The 16,162-nt window shown below is 39.4% G+C and overlaps 1 protein-coding gene across 1 annotated transcript in view; it reads right to left on the bottom strand.

Moving 5' to 3' along the window:
* Positions 1-3,622: 3,622 nt before the first annotated feature.
* The window catches only part of adcy1a (adenylate cyclase 1a), a 48,838-nt gene continuing 36,298 nt past the window's right edge, over positions 3,623-16,162 (bottom strand). The window contains exons 10-19 of the mRNA XM_036581610.1: positions 16,023-16,107; positions 15,707-15,796; positions 14,634-14,887; positions 13,680-13,806; positions 12,244-12,360; positions 7,447-7,593; positions 7,122-7,220; positions 5,992-6,106; positions 5,537-5,661; positions 3,623-3,934 (exon numbers count right to left, since the gene is read on the bottom strand). Coding sequence (XP_036437503.1) covers positions 3,623-3,934; positions 5,537-5,661; positions 5,992-6,106; positions 7,122-7,220; positions 7,447-7,593; positions 12,244-12,360; positions 13,680-13,806; positions 14,634-14,887; positions 15,707-15,796; positions 16,023-16,107 — 1,471 coding nt within the window. The remainder of the gene's footprint in view (positions 3,935-5,536; positions 5,662-5,991; positions 6,107-7,121; positions 7,221-7,446; positions 7,594-12,243; positions 12,361-13,679; positions 13,807-14,633; positions 14,888-15,706; positions 15,797-16,022; positions 16,108-16,162) is intronic.

The following is a 16,162-nucleotide window of genomic DNA, read 5'->3' as shown; positions in this document are numbered from 1 at the left end:
GGACTGGGGTTTAAACATTAAGTTTTGAAAGTGTAACTACTTTTACATGCTACTATTCAAATATTATCAATGCTCTTTCATTTCAAAATAGTAAGTGAAGGGTTTTCCATGATATGGGCCCTTTAACTTGCTTTTGTTCCAGAGTCTGGGAGTCATGGAAACAGAAAGACAATAATCCCCAGGTCCTAATGGATGACTACTAGATGATTCGCAAAAAGTTTATCTGGAGTTTATGCTTGTTGCTGGAAATGGACCTGATTCACTCAGAGAAGATAAATACCACTTGTTTTGCTCCAGTTGTTTTTGCTGAGTTATGTAATCCAGTGGCTCTCAGGTCAATCACCTTCGCAATCACATACATCTGACTCAAGGACACAGGCACAAAAACACGGGGGCAACGGCACAAAAACTCCAAAATACCACTCCAGCTCCATCTCTCAGTATTTTATTCCAGAACAGTGAAAACACAAGTATAAAAGATCTCAATATGAAATTTACATTCACATATATCACCATTGCAATCAATACATTGCAACCCCAAAAATAGCACATAAATTTAAGATCATCAGTAAAATACTTTCTGTTTACTCTACAGAAGGTTTCATACATACAATAATTTTAACCCGTATCAAATATGAAAATATCTAATTCACATGAAAATCTAGTCTATATAGTTTTTTTTTCTACTGTGCACGTTTTATGCATTAATAAAGTCGATCTGATCATAATATTTCGAACGGCAGTAAATTAGGCCACTGGAGTTTGCAAATAGAAAATAGAACCATTTTTGTCATGTGGCTACATTTGTTTGATCATAAAATCTGAACTAGGCCTACTCAGAGATAAAACGAAGATTTTGGCTTACGAATAATGATTGAACCTTTCGTATAGAAAGATGAAACTATGTTAGATCTCTTGGTCACTGTAGCCCCTTAAAAAGCCTTCGCTCGTGGGGTGAATGGAGGTTCTTGGGCCGTTAGAAGTGCAACAAAGCTCAAAGAATCTGAAAGTGTCATTTGAAACACAGTGCATTTCTTTTGTATCCAATTACAAGCTTAGAGAGCTTTGTTCTTTGTGACACAAAATAGATATACTTTAGCTAAGAGCGCGTTACTCGGCACTGATAGATATTAAAGAAAATATACTTCTTTGAAACTCCGAAACACCCAACATCTAAACGTCCCACCCCGAAAGTTTCACAGGAAGCCAAAACTGTGCCCTTGGTGGATCCAGTGCATATGAAACTACATTTTGAAAAACAACATCAGAAGTGGAATCAAACACAATATCACAAAATTGTGCTACAATAGAACACTGGAGTTGATATGTTGGTAACGATATGTGTTGGCACAAAGGAATACACCCACCCCGACAACCCCTGGATAGAAGGCAGTCACCTCAAGAGCCAAAAAGGCGGCGATGCTACAATACTCCCAAGCTTTCTCCAACACTTGACAGCACCATGCATGGAGAAGGAAAGCGAACGAGCTGTTGATAAAGGTTTGAATCCAAAAAACACAGTAGAAATGAAAAAAAAGGCCACTCGTCTGGGCTCATGCAGTGCAGCTAAAGCCTTTTTTCGTTTTCTTTGACACATTTCACCCTTTTTTTTTCGGTTTTTGCATTAGTCATGCATTAGAGACACATTGCACTTAGCAAGAAGAGCAGACAAGGTAGAACTATGGCATGCGAAGAGGGACATGCAGAACGGCATGCTTGAAGCCAACTTCATTCCCTAGGCATACTTGGAGAAATATCAAAGCTATAGTCACATTTCCTTAAAAAACAAACAAAAAAAAAGGATAAAAAAGAAGATAAAAGAAAAAGAATAAACATGAGAGACCAACTGATCAGACCCACCTATTTAATATAGAACCTGCCATTGAGCCTCAGACCACCTGAATGCAAGTCTGTGGCCTTTGCATGCTCTGAAAAGATCCAGATGTTCAAGAAAAAGAGAACAGAAGGCTCAGAGAACGTTTGACAGCAACCACCAGCTTACTGTGCCATTTAAATCTCATGCAAGTTTGATCCTGTGAGCTAGCACTTTTCGTGCTTCTTGTGCAAGCACAAGGCTAAATCTCCTTTGCCAGCAGCACTAGCAGGATCAGGTTGAGTGTTAGCCTACTTAGAAACTCTTAAAAAGAACAAATATCAAAACCAGTTCTGCGAATGAGAACACGCCACACAAGCTATTTTTAACCTCAGCAAAAGTTCTGTTGTGTTTTTTTTTTCATCCCCGGCGGATACTGAAGTTTCTTACAGTCGTGTTGGTTCATGTTATGGTTCATGAACAGCTAAGCCACCGAATCTACAAGCTAATCAAGCTGATATTTCAGGCTAAGTGAATTTGCGGAGCGCACCGTCAGCAGGGTGGAAATGTATCTCCAAGGCAAGACCTTGCTCTGCTCTTGTGTTTATGCTGGACAGGAAATTTCCATCTCATTGAGAGGTCAAAGGACAGCAGGAAGTCTCTGACGTCGAGAATGTTCCCTCCGTGCGTAAACGTTAGCAGCCGTACAAACACAAACTTTGCTGATCCCAGCCACACTGGGACCTGACCCTTATCTAAGCAATTAGAAAGACTGTAAATGATAGGAAAACTGACTGATTTCTGTTCGTCAGCAGTTAGAAAAGATTTTGGCCTCTATGTTCTGTCATCACTGTTCAGTCTGGTTTTGGCAAGTCACTCGAAAAGGCAACAACTGCAGACAAATACTTTGAAGGTTACAAGTCAGAGATCCCATTTACTGTACATCTGCACAGGCAAGTGATTCACCTTGCCTTTTCATATGTTTCCAATAAACTGAACAGGAACACCAAATGTAAGATTTCTTTCCTGAACCAAATGATTTCGAGAGCACTCAGTTCTCACAACTTCTCTCCCTGCCAGGTTTACTCACTGTCTGTTGCATACAACTACACTCACACGCACACACACATAAACACACACACATACATGCAATCACACACGCACACATAAAAAATGTAAAATACAGCGCCGTTTTGATTTTAAATGTTCAGTCCACAATGCATCCACATGCTCCGAATAGTCGATGCCGTGGCATTAATTCTCTGGCATTACTGAATGTTTTCACACACAAATGAACTAACGCACAGTCACACACACACACCAGCACACAGAGGAGGGCGTGTGTCCTCTGTTGGTGTGAAGCTGCCATTACTGTAGAACACGTGCTCCAGTTCAGGAGCCCCTGATATCTAGATGGACTGAGGAAGACTCATTAAAACACACACTCGTACACACACATGTGCACATGCGCACATACAAACACACACACACACACACACACACAAAAAGACAAAACTGCTTGTTATGTTTACGTGTGTGTGTAAGGGGAAAGGTTACTCTCCTCATTAGAGAATTCAATGTTTCTCCTCTTGTGTAAACATCGTGGTCACCCTGTGGACAGCGAGGTGGGCCTCTTTTTTCTAGCCATGCCCTTCCAGCATCTTTTCCGACCTCTCCTCCTGAGTCGTTCTTTCTTTCTCTCACACTCCATCCCTCCATGTCCTTCTTTTTCTCATCTCGCTCCCTCTTTTCTCCCTCCTCCTCGCTTTGCAAATAGGTTGGTCGCCATAGAAACCGTCTCCTCATCAGTCACACCTCCTTCTCCATGTCAACGGACACGGAGGGCAGGTACAGGATGCTGTTGTTGGAGGGGGCAGGGCCAGGGCCCATGCTGGGTGCTTTGACCCCATAACTGCTCACAGTGGGGGCTGGGCTTAGCTTGGTCCGGATGCAAGGGCTTGTCCGGCGCTCCAGGCTTTTGGAGCGTGTCTGGAAACTGCCCTCGTTCGATCGGCCCTCCAGAAAGTAGGTGAGCATCTGACCTTTGCCTTTGACGCTGACCTGACCACGACACAGGAAGCGGTAATGACCGGAGAGGAGGCGGAAGACATCTTCGGTCACCTGCCAGTACACAAAGCACAGTGGACGGGGTTTGTTAAACATCGGTGTCAGGGTGTGTTTGTTGTGGTTTGTTATGTATGAGGAAACCATATTGTCCTATGGCTTCCGTGTGCATTTTCGAGACAGAAATGTTCTGATGGTAGGAAAATCAGAGAAAAACAGGGCCAATCTGCAATATCAGGGCCAACAAAGTGGTCTTCATAAGGTAAACTAACTTTACAAAACCTGAATGTTTCCTTTTTTAAAACTGAAAAGGCAACACTATTTCCTTTTTTGTTACTGAGGTGGTCTCACTTTATTTTCGACAGTGCACTGTAGCCCTCTCTTAATTATCTATAGATGTTCACATTGTTAACAAACTATCAGGTGAGTTGATTCTAAAAACACATGACTGCTTAGAATTAACTGTGTTTAGGGTTAGGATTTGGAACAGGGTAGGGTTAAGGTTAGGGTTAAGATTTAGAGTTTAGAGTTCAGAAAAATTCAGGTGAATTTAGTAGATATGTTGTTGAATGTAATCTAAAAGCTAAGTATCCACTAAGCATATAAAGAATACCATCCAAATAACTGTTACCACTGAGGTTAGGGTCAGGCTTAGACCATACTTATTATTTAGACACAATACGCCCAAAAGTTTGTAGACACCTGCTCATCCAATGTTTCTTCTGAAATCAAGGGTATTTATAGGGAGTTTATCCTCTTTCACTGCAGTAACAGCTTCTACTCTTCTGGAAAGGTGTTACAATAGTTGTTAGAACATTACTGTGAGGATTTAAATGCATTCAGCCACAAGAGCATCAGTGAGTTTAGGTACTGATGTTGGACGATTATTTCTGGATCACAAATGTCTCTCAGACTCAGCCTAAAGGTATTGGACAGAGCTCCATCACTCCAGAGAATGCAGTTCCACTGCTCCACAGCCCAGTGCTGGGGGGCTTATACTCCTCTAGCTGATGCCTGGCATTGGATATGGTGACCATAAGCCAAGTATATAGAGTGTAATTTGGGAAATTGTATTCTTTGACAACTCAAATTGTTGAGAAAGTGAGTGTGCTATAGCAGCTTTGTTACCACGAGATGAGGTACTTGGTAGGACAATATGAACTCAGTGGTCTATGGTGTGAGAGAGACTTTAAAAAATCTGTGTTAACTTTTCTACCTCACAATTCCATTCAGCCATACAGAGTAAAGTCAGCATATACTGACTGTACAACGCACATCAGATGACGGCTAATAAAACTGAAATTTGGCCTGGTGCTAAAGTTTAGTCGGCCATGATCAAATTTTGAAAATCGCAAAGTGGAAATGGGACCCGTTTTGTAGAATGACTCCACTAGGGGGCCTGAAGAAAAGGGTTAATTGTTTAACTTGTTGCTATTTTTCTCTGAAAATACAAATACAATAGCCATGAAGCTGCATGACTGCACCTACTTACATATTTTGGTTGTTACACTAATCTGAACCATTTTTGGTGTCTTTGCCCGGGCAGTTAAGTGTCGTGGCATGCCATCCCTGCCCTCATCAGACCACCACCAATCAGTATTGACCTCACAAAACACTGGTCAGTCCATCTCTGTTTATACATATATGACTGTGTTTTACCTGGATCTTGCCCTGTACTCCAGTGCTGTCCATTCTGCTGGCTACATTGACTGTGTTTCCCCATATGTCATACTGAGGCCTGCGAGCACCAATCACTCCAGCAACCACTGGACCTACATTTATACCTGATCAATCAGTCAAAAAAGAAAACCAAAAAAAACGAATCAATCTCTTTATCCTACCATATAACGTAAGAGTGTCCACTTGTCAACACTTTTGTGTGCATGTGTAACTACCACACTGGCCATGTACAATGTGCGAGATGTTCAGGACATTCTAACAATATCGACAGGATACACAATACAATACACACACTCACTCTCTGACGCTTTTCCTCTACTCAAGCTTCCAAAGCCGCTCAGTAATACGCATAAATATTTATGACCGTTTAGCTTCACACACACAAGCACTCAATAATTCATTCATTGCTTATTCAAAAGTGTCAGTTCACTCACCCACTCGAAGCACAAAGTCATTGTATGACTGGTAGTTTATCGCATCCAGAACATCGAACATCTCTATAGCAAAGTCAGCCACTGTGCATAAATGTGCTGAGATAGACTTCTTGGGCTTTAGGAAAAGAGTAGAAGAAGATGGGAAATGGCATTACAAGTGTTTTTTCAACTCATGTAAATGACATTAGTTGCTACAGTAATATTCAAATAGGGAAAACATTAAAGCACTGGAATGTAGGTCAGTCTGATTCATGACAGCCCAACTTAAAATCACTCAAAGCTGTAAGATAATCACAGCATTTACAGATACTCAGGGTCTGATGCACTAAGTCTTTTGTACTGTTTTCAGGCACAAAACAGACTCATTCTGCCCATGGGTTATGTACAAAACTGGCACACAAGCTTAAACCCCCAGTTTATGCACTGTGTGCATGGTAAAAAAGCTAAATATGCTTCTCTCCCTCATGAATTTAAGGAAGGGCCATACAAAAAGAGTAAGTACTGTGCAAAAAGTGGGTGGAGATGTTACACATGCACCTGATTACTTATTCCACTGGATTTACTGAAGTTTGAACGAACAGTTTTGCATTGATTTTCCTCCAACTTTTTAAACCAGAAGTAAATTTTGTACTAGGAACAGATTTTTTTTCCAAGAAACTCAATTGATATATTTTCTGTTTTGTCTGGAGCTTTGTGTGTCACGTTTACACCTCTCTTATCTTAGTGCCTCTTTAAACCTCGCACCTCACGAGTGTGCATTTAGTGGGCAGGGCTACGGTTTGCGTGATAAGCTGTAATCTTAGTAAATCGAACGCAGATGCATTGTGGGTGCATCTTGCGGTCACATCAAGGCACATTTTTCCACTGTGTCTGCGCTCGAACGTACATCTGGCCCCCTGTGTATTATGTTTGATATATTTTTTCACTAAAGCCTTACTCTGCAGGTTGGGGTTTAATGAAAGTGTGGTGGCATTTTTGCTTCGCAGGCAGAAAAAGTTTAACATAGCTAAAAGTTTTCAGCATGACACATCAATATTCTCCTCTACTGGGGCCTGCTCTCACATGCCACACACTAATTCTTTTTCTTTGTGTTCTTAAGCTCTACTTCTGTACACACAGACTCAGTGTACCTTGGATCCAGTAGTGGGAACAAGGCCCACTGCTGCCATGTAAGTGCTGCCAATGGTTTTGATCTTCTCAATGTCCCTATAGTATTCCTTATCCAGCAGCTAGAGAGACAGAGAGAGAGAGAGAGAGGGGAGAGACAAAGAAAAAGAACTAAGCAGCTGCTGAAATGGCCAGAATAAATCAAAGCCCTGCTGTATGGGATTATAGCAACTCACACAGCAAGTACTCGATTTTTAATACATGAACTCGATGAACCCAGGGAAACATGGATTTGGATGTAACAGGCTCCTGCCAGTTTAAACAAGAGATAGAGAGAGCGTTCCTCACCGCGTCGAAGTCGGCAATGATCTCGTTGAGTAGCCGCAGACATTCCACACCCATGTTGTTCCCATCCAGTTCGATGTAGAAGTCGTTGAAATTGGGGATGGAGGCAAACAAGACGCCCACCTGAGAGTAAGACTGATAATACAGGTCCTGAAACAGATGGAGCAAAAGACAATAATCATCAGCTCAGATGTCACTGATTGGAGTAGCAGATTCATAGTTCATATAAATAGACACATTAATTCCAATCCAGTATTAGAAGTTGAACTGCACTATATGGACTGGGATGTTTTTTATGATTTAGACTACAGCAATTCACGTCTACTCTGAGTTGCCAACGTATTGGGTACAGTTACATTTTACTACACTCACTCACTTTTATCAGGTACCATTTAGGTGCACATTATAGTTTTCAATTATGGTCAGACTTGCAGTTGCTATCTGTTCCTGCACTATTTATCAACTTTCTACCCCATCCATCAGTGGAAAGGGACCACCACATGGTTCACAGCACCAACATAGTAGCGACATGTCAGTGCGTGTTATGTTGGTATATCACATACAGCAACACTGGTGTAAAAAGTAAAGAGAGACTGAAAAGTATGGGGACTACATCAAACTCTTACTCAATTAAAAGTGGAAATGTGGAGAAAAAATATATACTTGAGTTACAGAGACCACACGTCCTCTTTTTCCATGAGCAGTCCTATTTACGGGACCTAAAAAACACATCTGGCCGGGATATCTAAATTGCCTAAAGTGTCCAGGATTTGGCTTTGCTTTCATGTTGACATTTGCTTTCTACAGTCTGCCCTGTGTTGCCCTCCTGTTCCCAGTGACCAAAATATGCTCACCGTACTAGAGTAAAAGTCAAGATGTACTGACATTTAAACATGCACAAGTATAAGAAGTAAATATTTTAACAAATGAAATAATAAACTGTCCTTTATTTCAGTGTTGGTGCAGTGGTGGTACAGTGGTGTGTTGTACAGCATCTAATCAAAAAACACCATAATCAAAAATACCATAGTTGTGGCCAATTTCATTTTACACTGATATGACTTTGGTTGGATGTTTTAAAAGTCAATACATTCAAATGCAGAGGAACTTGGTGGATTAGCAAGAGAAAAATCTCCTGGCCACTTAGCACTTTTAAGGTCTAAGTGAGAATGTAAGGCATAAAAAGGTGTTAAATCTTTTGGAAATAATTCTGATTAAAGGAAAAAGTATTCATTTTCAATAATACTTGAATACAGTTCAAATTTTCTAAAACAGGCATGTCAAACTGGGGCCAAAGTGTTGTGGACATTAATATTTACCCTCATCTACTGCTTTGAATTCAGTTCATGAAGGCCTCGCTAATTAGCTGATGAGCTGAAACAGGTGTGTTTAATGAGGCAGCATTCTAAAGTCTGCAGTGTTTTAGCCCACGAGGACGGGAGCTTGACACATATGTTCTAAAATAATACTTAAATACAATACCTAATCATAATTCCTGCACGGTCATGGCAGTAATTAGGAGGCCTGGACAGGAGTTAAGAGTATTCTTAAATGCTTAGTGCTTTTACCGAGAAACTCCAACAAGAGTGAAACAGATTTAGTGTCAGGGACAGTCTGGGGGTGTAGAAAGCATAACTCACCCCAACAGTCATGTGAGTGTGAGCTGTGCATGAAAGAGTGTGTGTTCGGAAAATGATTTTCTCCTTCTGTTTACAAAATAATTCCACACTTAGGAGCTTGTTTCCTGGTGAAGAGGTTCCAGGATGTTTGGTTACCTCACTTCCTTGGAATGGGCTAAGAGAAGAACAGAATCTGGCAGTGCTCACATTAACCCTTCAGCTGCTGCAGAACCACACCATATTAATCCTTAGCAGTAGGTAGACTACATTCATTCATCCTTGTTATATTAGACTATCGAATATTGATTATCCTTAAAGACCTTAAAATAACAAAGTAGAGCAGCAAAGTGGTGCAGGGGCCTAACCTGAAAATTCAACCTATTTACACAACCACAACATAGCATCATCAAAGGATCTGTGTTAACCTTTCACCTAAAATTGAGGGGAACACTGCAACAGCGCAACAGAGTGGCGACACTGGGAACTGCAACAGGTTTTTTATCGATAAAGCCACAGAACTCACTGTGAGGCACTGCACAGTTTAGGGTTTACCCTGTTCATACTATCTCCAGGGAAACGGTCTGTTATAAAGTCCAATTTTGGGTCAAGGATGTTGGCCTGTACAATTTTTTTGCACCCTCAACCATATCATCATTTGGCAGACAAAGGGCTTCTTTTCAATAACTGATACTGTATTTGATACAGAACAGTAACTGATACTGTTTTGATTTGATCACCTATCATCTACATTCATGGGCTATTTTATCAGATATGCCCACCCTATAGGTGCACCTGTAGGTTTACAATTACTGACTGTAGCACACCTGTTCCTGCGCAGTTTATCAGCTTTCTACCCCATCCATCAATAAAAAGGGACCACTACTGGGCCACCACTGACCAGAAATTACACAGCAGGGACACCAACATGGTAGTGGCATGTTAGTGTGCTATGCTGGTATGAGCATATCAGACACAGCAGCTTTGTAGGTAAGTTCCTAAAAAGCCAGAGGGGTATGCAAAGGACAGAGAAACTGAAATATATAGGTACAAAGTCAAATTCTCACTCAATTAAAAGTGGAAATATGGAGCAAAAAATATACTTGAATTACAGTGACCATACATCTTCTTTTTCCAGGACAGGTCCTCTTTTTGGGACCTGAAAACACATCCGTCCTGGATTTTTTAAACTGCCACAAATGTTCAGGACTTGGCAGTGCCTGCTCTCAGTGTCCTCTTTTTTCAAAACCAAAAATATGGTCACCCTACTTGAGTGAACTGACATAGAGGGCTTTTTATTACGAAATGACGCTGTAATTACTAGCCTATAATGTATTAAGTTTATCTAACATATCAATTTAAATGTATGTAGTGGTCTGACGTAAGTATTTGCCAGATGTTTTCAGACATAATTATAGTGAACATGTCTTTTACTAATGATTTTTATGTGATACAAATAAGTTATGCTGCAAAATAAATCTCAATATGTCAGGCCTAATTGCATACTGCTTTTATTTAGCAGTAGCTATTGGTTAAATGGCACTCCAGCCAATATGATAAATGTAACCATTGCCACATCTGTTATAAACATGCCTACTCACATCATACAGTGGTGTGGCAGAAGTCTCGAGAGTGAGATTTTCCTGGATTAAAGACTAGGAAAACCCCTTCTGATGAAGTATCTTGAAGGAGAAGATTCTCAAAAAAAAACAGTTTCTTTGAGGTGGATTTTGGGGGTGAGCTGTTCAGGGTTTCTTTATCCAATAATTGCAATGGATAAACTGGATTACATGACTCGGCAAAAAAGAAAGACCAGCTAAAAGCTAAAGTTAGCAAGGTAGCTAGCTGGCTAATAGATGTCTGACTTCAGTTTGGTTCATCTTCTCTGGCAGAAAGGGATAAAAAACCTGTCTCTGGTATCTATATTGCATGAAGCCATCAGCAAACAAGGTAAGAGTTACACTACTGCTAGCTTGGTTGTATTAATTAGCCTATAGATCAGTGGCTAGGGCTGCAGTCAGGACTGGTTGAGAACCACAGGGATTTGCTTGTTTGATATATTTCTGTAATGCATTCTGGGTATTGTAGTGAGAGAATACTGATGAACAAAAACATCAAAACAATGTAAAATTGTAAATCCTGTTAAACCAATGAGGCTGAGGTATATAATGCTGCGCTTCTTAATACTGCGTAACACAAATCACATTAAGCTCTAGTTTTGGTCTAGAATGCCCATTTAAGGCTATGTAACAGGGCATTTTTTAGCTATGCTTAAGATTAGAGAGGTCATGGCAAAGTTTTGGGTTTCATAAATGTTTTGTTTCACTGCATGTTTGCTATTTATATGAATATGTAATTTAATAACAAATTAATGTATTAATGTTTGGGCAAATTCCACAGGCATGACAAGCAAATGTCTCAAGCACCAAAATGTCTGTATATGTATATCATTGCTGTTCGAAAATCGTGTGTATCTAAAATGATAACTTTACATAAGACAGAAAAACCTTTACTTTTAATGTAAGCCAAAGGAACCAGACCTTTTTCCAAGTAATTTTGGGCCTTTTCTTTTGGTCTATTCATCATGAAATTTATGCACAAAGTAAAGGGCAACAGGCATTTTCAAATTATGTCAAAAACTGAAAAACACCAAAAACGGAGATATGAGGTTTTGTCCCAACAGCAGCGATATGTACATCATCGCTGTTGAAACAAAATAGTAACTTAACAGGAGGAGGACCTTTCAATGTAAGTTAATGTAAAGAGACTTTATTCCAAGCAATTTTGGACCATTTCTATTGGTCCTTTCATCATGAATTTTTCATACAATATAAAGGAAAGTTATTTTCAAATTATTTTTAAAAAAATGAAAAATGAAGACACAAGGTTTTGTTCTGACAGCCACAATATGTTCTTTCGTCCTTACAGACTACTGCACTGTGCAGTGCTGCAGCCTTGTAAAGCAGAGTGTATAGTACACTGATGTGGAGTATTATAAAGGGTCTGAGTTTAGGAAATCTGTTCTCTGATTCATTAGGAAAAAAACTGAAATGGTAAAGACTGTTGGACTGTCTTTGAATGTGTGTAAATATAGAGCTGAGAAATTTCTATAGAGCATATATAATGGAATAATGTGATATAAGGATGAAAGATGATGATGTTTCTGCAGTGAATGTACTCAGACCATGTTGCGTGGGTTGGACAGGAGAAAGTGCTGAGCCACATGAGCAGGAAGCAAGTTAAACAGAATCCTCTTGTTGTCCAGTTTTACTCTCTCCATGTCATCTCTTTCCTCTTCAGCCTGCAAACCACACACACACGCAATTTAACACAGACATGTAAAATTTAAAATTAGCAGACTTCTGATGTCATTTGTGTGTGCTTGTGATACTATAAACACAAAAAGGTATTTTACAAAACTAAATAGTTGATTGGTTATGCTGTTTAAATTATCATGAACTTTTTAAGAAGGATGCTTTTGAGAATAAAGCTAATTATGTTGTCCACAAGGGGGCACCATTGAACTGTGGAATCTAAAAAATATATCAGCATCTAAGGCAGCAGAACAAGCTTTGTCATCTTTAAAATACCTGATTCCATTAAGAGAGCTCTTGATTTTATACTAAAAAGTAGAAGCACGTGAACTTGAGCAGAAACAACATTAGGCTGCAGTGTTGTGCCAGTTCCATTAATGCACACATTCTGCAGTTTCTGAACCGTAATTGACATGCTGTTTGTATTATTTTGTGTGCTAGAATGCATGTGAATTAATACTGAAATAAGTTTAGATGTATATTCTACATTTTCCTTGTATTTTTCCTTGAATTTCTTCCTGTGAGGTCCACATTATCATGTCTGTGTAGGTTTATGTAAAACAGACATGGTTCATGTTTTGTCCATTTTTCAATCACTCTTCATCCTTTCAAATTAAACAAGCTGTTTTGTTAATGTTCCTTTAAGACCGACTGCCCTGTATCGTATCTCAATAAAATAAAATAAAAAACAGTCCTTATAACTTCAGCTCAAATACTCTTAATACCTTCAGCACGAATGCGCAGAGCTAATCTGTCTGAAGCTGAATCAGCACATATACTGTATGTAAAAGAACTGGTTTTGTGACATTACAAAACACAGGGAATTCAAAATAGGCTGTTTTTGCAGCTTAGTTTTCATAAATGGACTCTACGGAGGGGCTATTTTGAAACTTTAACAAATGTTTACATACGATATCAAATTCTCTTATTTCAAAAAAGGGGAAAAATAGGGTTTTGCATGATTTGGGCCCTTTAATAAATGCTAAGGGAAGCAGGATAAAACATAAACTAATGATATGCAAGGGAACAGAATCTTTAAACAACAAAACTATCTCTATGAATGAAAAACTGAAATCAGTTACAATGTGTGTTTGAATGATGTGCGCATCTTCTCTGCTTTCTCGTTTTTCCGGAATAAAGTCATCAGTCATAACATATGTTTTCTGCCAGTGTTATCATTGGTGAAAAAAAATCACACTCACAGAGTCGCTTGTGGTTTGGGGGCTCTAATTCACTGCTTATACAACTTGTAGCAAAATAGCTCTGCACACATAATGACCACAAGTGCACATTTAAATGCACATACCTGAGTGGCCCAGAGGTAGTCCAGTCTGAGTTTGAGGTCCAGTTGTCTGCAGTGGAGTATCAAGGCTCCAGAGAAAAGTAGCATTGCCAGCACAGGATCATACCCATATGTGTGAAAGAAGCCTCCTCTACACACACAAAGCACACAAATAAACACACTGATTAATCCTGACACACATTGATTAATATTTTTAATAGGCTTTGTTATGTTTCAGTGATGTTATTCTTCTCCTCCTCCTTCTTATTATTAATATTAGTATCAGTACTAGTAGTATCATACTGGTATCAGTAAAAAACTGCTTAAAAATTTTCAGCACCAGACAGATGTTTAGATGAGACTGATATTTGATTACGTATTTATAATGCTCCAGATGAGCCGAACATTCAGACGCTTCTGGATTAGTGCTCAAAAATGTCTGCATTTTATTCATTTTACTGCATTTGTAACCCTCTACAAATAAATGTTATATTTGATCATGAAGCTAATCCAGATAGATTTAGTCCCAATTTCTACATTTTAAAAATGCTTTTGTATCGGCATCGACAGATGCCATGAAAAATGGCATGTACATGAAAAATATTGGTATTGGCCCACAATTCCTATATCAGTGCATCCCCAATTGCAATTGCTGTTGCTGTTTAAAGGGGAATTCCACTGATTTTCAAAATTTTGCAAAATTCAATCACTGAGATGTAAAGAGAGGTAGTGATGGGAACCAGAGCATACAGAGCATGCATTCAGATGTTATCATACATTTTCATTTTTAGAAATCAAGTTATTTATTAAGCTGTCTTATTACAGAAGGATTTAGTGTTTTCTTCAGATTCACGTAAACTTTTATTTGTATTTTTGTTCTCATTTCTTTAGGTCTTTGTTAACATTTGTTTAAATTGAATCGTCTTATTTATTTAGGTTTGATATTGTCATCGTCCACTCATGTGCGTTACAACTTACCCCACAGCCTGCCGGTATCCACTGGTCTCCATGACGACTGTGTGGAGGATGTTGAGGAGAAGCAGCAGGAGAATTTTGGGTAATGATGACACACGCAGGTAGAGGGCCACAGAGAGCGATGCCATCACACACGATAAAAATACATACGGACTGTATTTACACACACTCGCCCCTGCTGCGGTGCTGTTCACTATGACCACCGTTATAATGGAAACGCTGGAGTTCCTCTCCCAGGACCACGGCATGCACGCCACCTGTACAGCACCAGGCACACAAACACTTAGCTGTATTACAGTATTTATGATGGTTTGGCACTTAATGTATTACTGTTACCAAATAATACTACATCTAAATTAGATTTACACATTTGTAACATATGTGACATATTATTGTGTGTATCAATGGACAAAGTGTCCATTTTTATAAATGACAGTATGTTTTACATTGTTAGAAACCATATAAGCAAGTCTATTTGAGATTAACAAATTGTTTAATCAGGCACTCTGCACAATGTTAATTGGTGGGGTATAAGCTTCCATTACTTGTTAGCAACATTAGCCTTGTAGCTCCAGTGCAAAACGAAAGAAGCAAACATGAAACATTGAAACAGGTCTTGGCCAGTGTTTGGGGTAATGCGGTATGAAGTACCGCATCAGGGCTGCTGACAACACTTGCTTTCTCTGTGTCTTCATGGCTGTTGCTGATTTAAAGTCAAATGTATCAAGCTGGGCAAGTTTATAGTTTATTCAAAAATAGGTAGAAACTTGTTTAAGGGCTTTCATTTGTCAGAAAATTCATATTTTATTTAAAGAGATAACATGGGACCCCAAGTTCAAAATGTCTTTCCTATTCTTTACCCTTATAGGAGGTGAGTGACCCTATAATTCAAACCCTGGGGGAAAGGAAAAAAATTGCTAATTTGATTTTTTGTCAAACTATGACTGTCATTACTTATTTTAGCTTTAACATTAGCACTTGTACAATATTTTTCCATATAGTGATCAGCAAAATGTCTTTGAAATGTTTTCTTGTCCAGTAGAGTAAGACTCACAAATGTACACACACACACTCACCACACACCCCTGGGTCACGGAATATGAGAGCAGCACCAGAAAGCCACACAAAACTGTCCTAATCTGCAGAGTAAGACAGTCAGGAGAGCACTGGGGGAGAGAGAGAGAGAGAAAGAGATAGAGAGAGAGAGAGAGAGGGGAGGAGAAAATATATCATTAAAAATGCATTTTATCAGATATTTAGCATGTGAGTAACTATACCATACATTGCTTGGTGGGCCAGAATAGCAAAGGTCACAAGGTGAGAAGATGCCACTGTATGATTTGCTGTGTTTTCTTCTGTTTCAGAATGTCTGTAAGTGTTAGAGTGTGTTACCTGCACATGAGTGATGTGAAGGTACATCACACTCGCCGTATGAAAGCAGATACAAAGAACCAGCAGGATCACAATCACCAGACCTCTGTAGAGAGACATACAGAGAAGGACATGTTCTGTCAACACGCTTATTTGTGTGT

This window comes from Colossoma macropomum, unplaced genomic scaffold, assembly GCF_904425465.1.
Source record: "Colossoma macropomum unplaced genomic scaffold, Colossoma_macropomum, whole genome shotgun sequence".
Classification (NCBI taxonomy): Eukaryota; Metazoa; Chordata; class Actinopteri; order Characiformes; family Serrasalmidae; genus Colossoma; species Colossoma macropomum.
The sequence above is the reverse complement of the archived record's forward strand: the minus strand, read 5'-3'. Positions and strand labels throughout refer to the sequence as shown.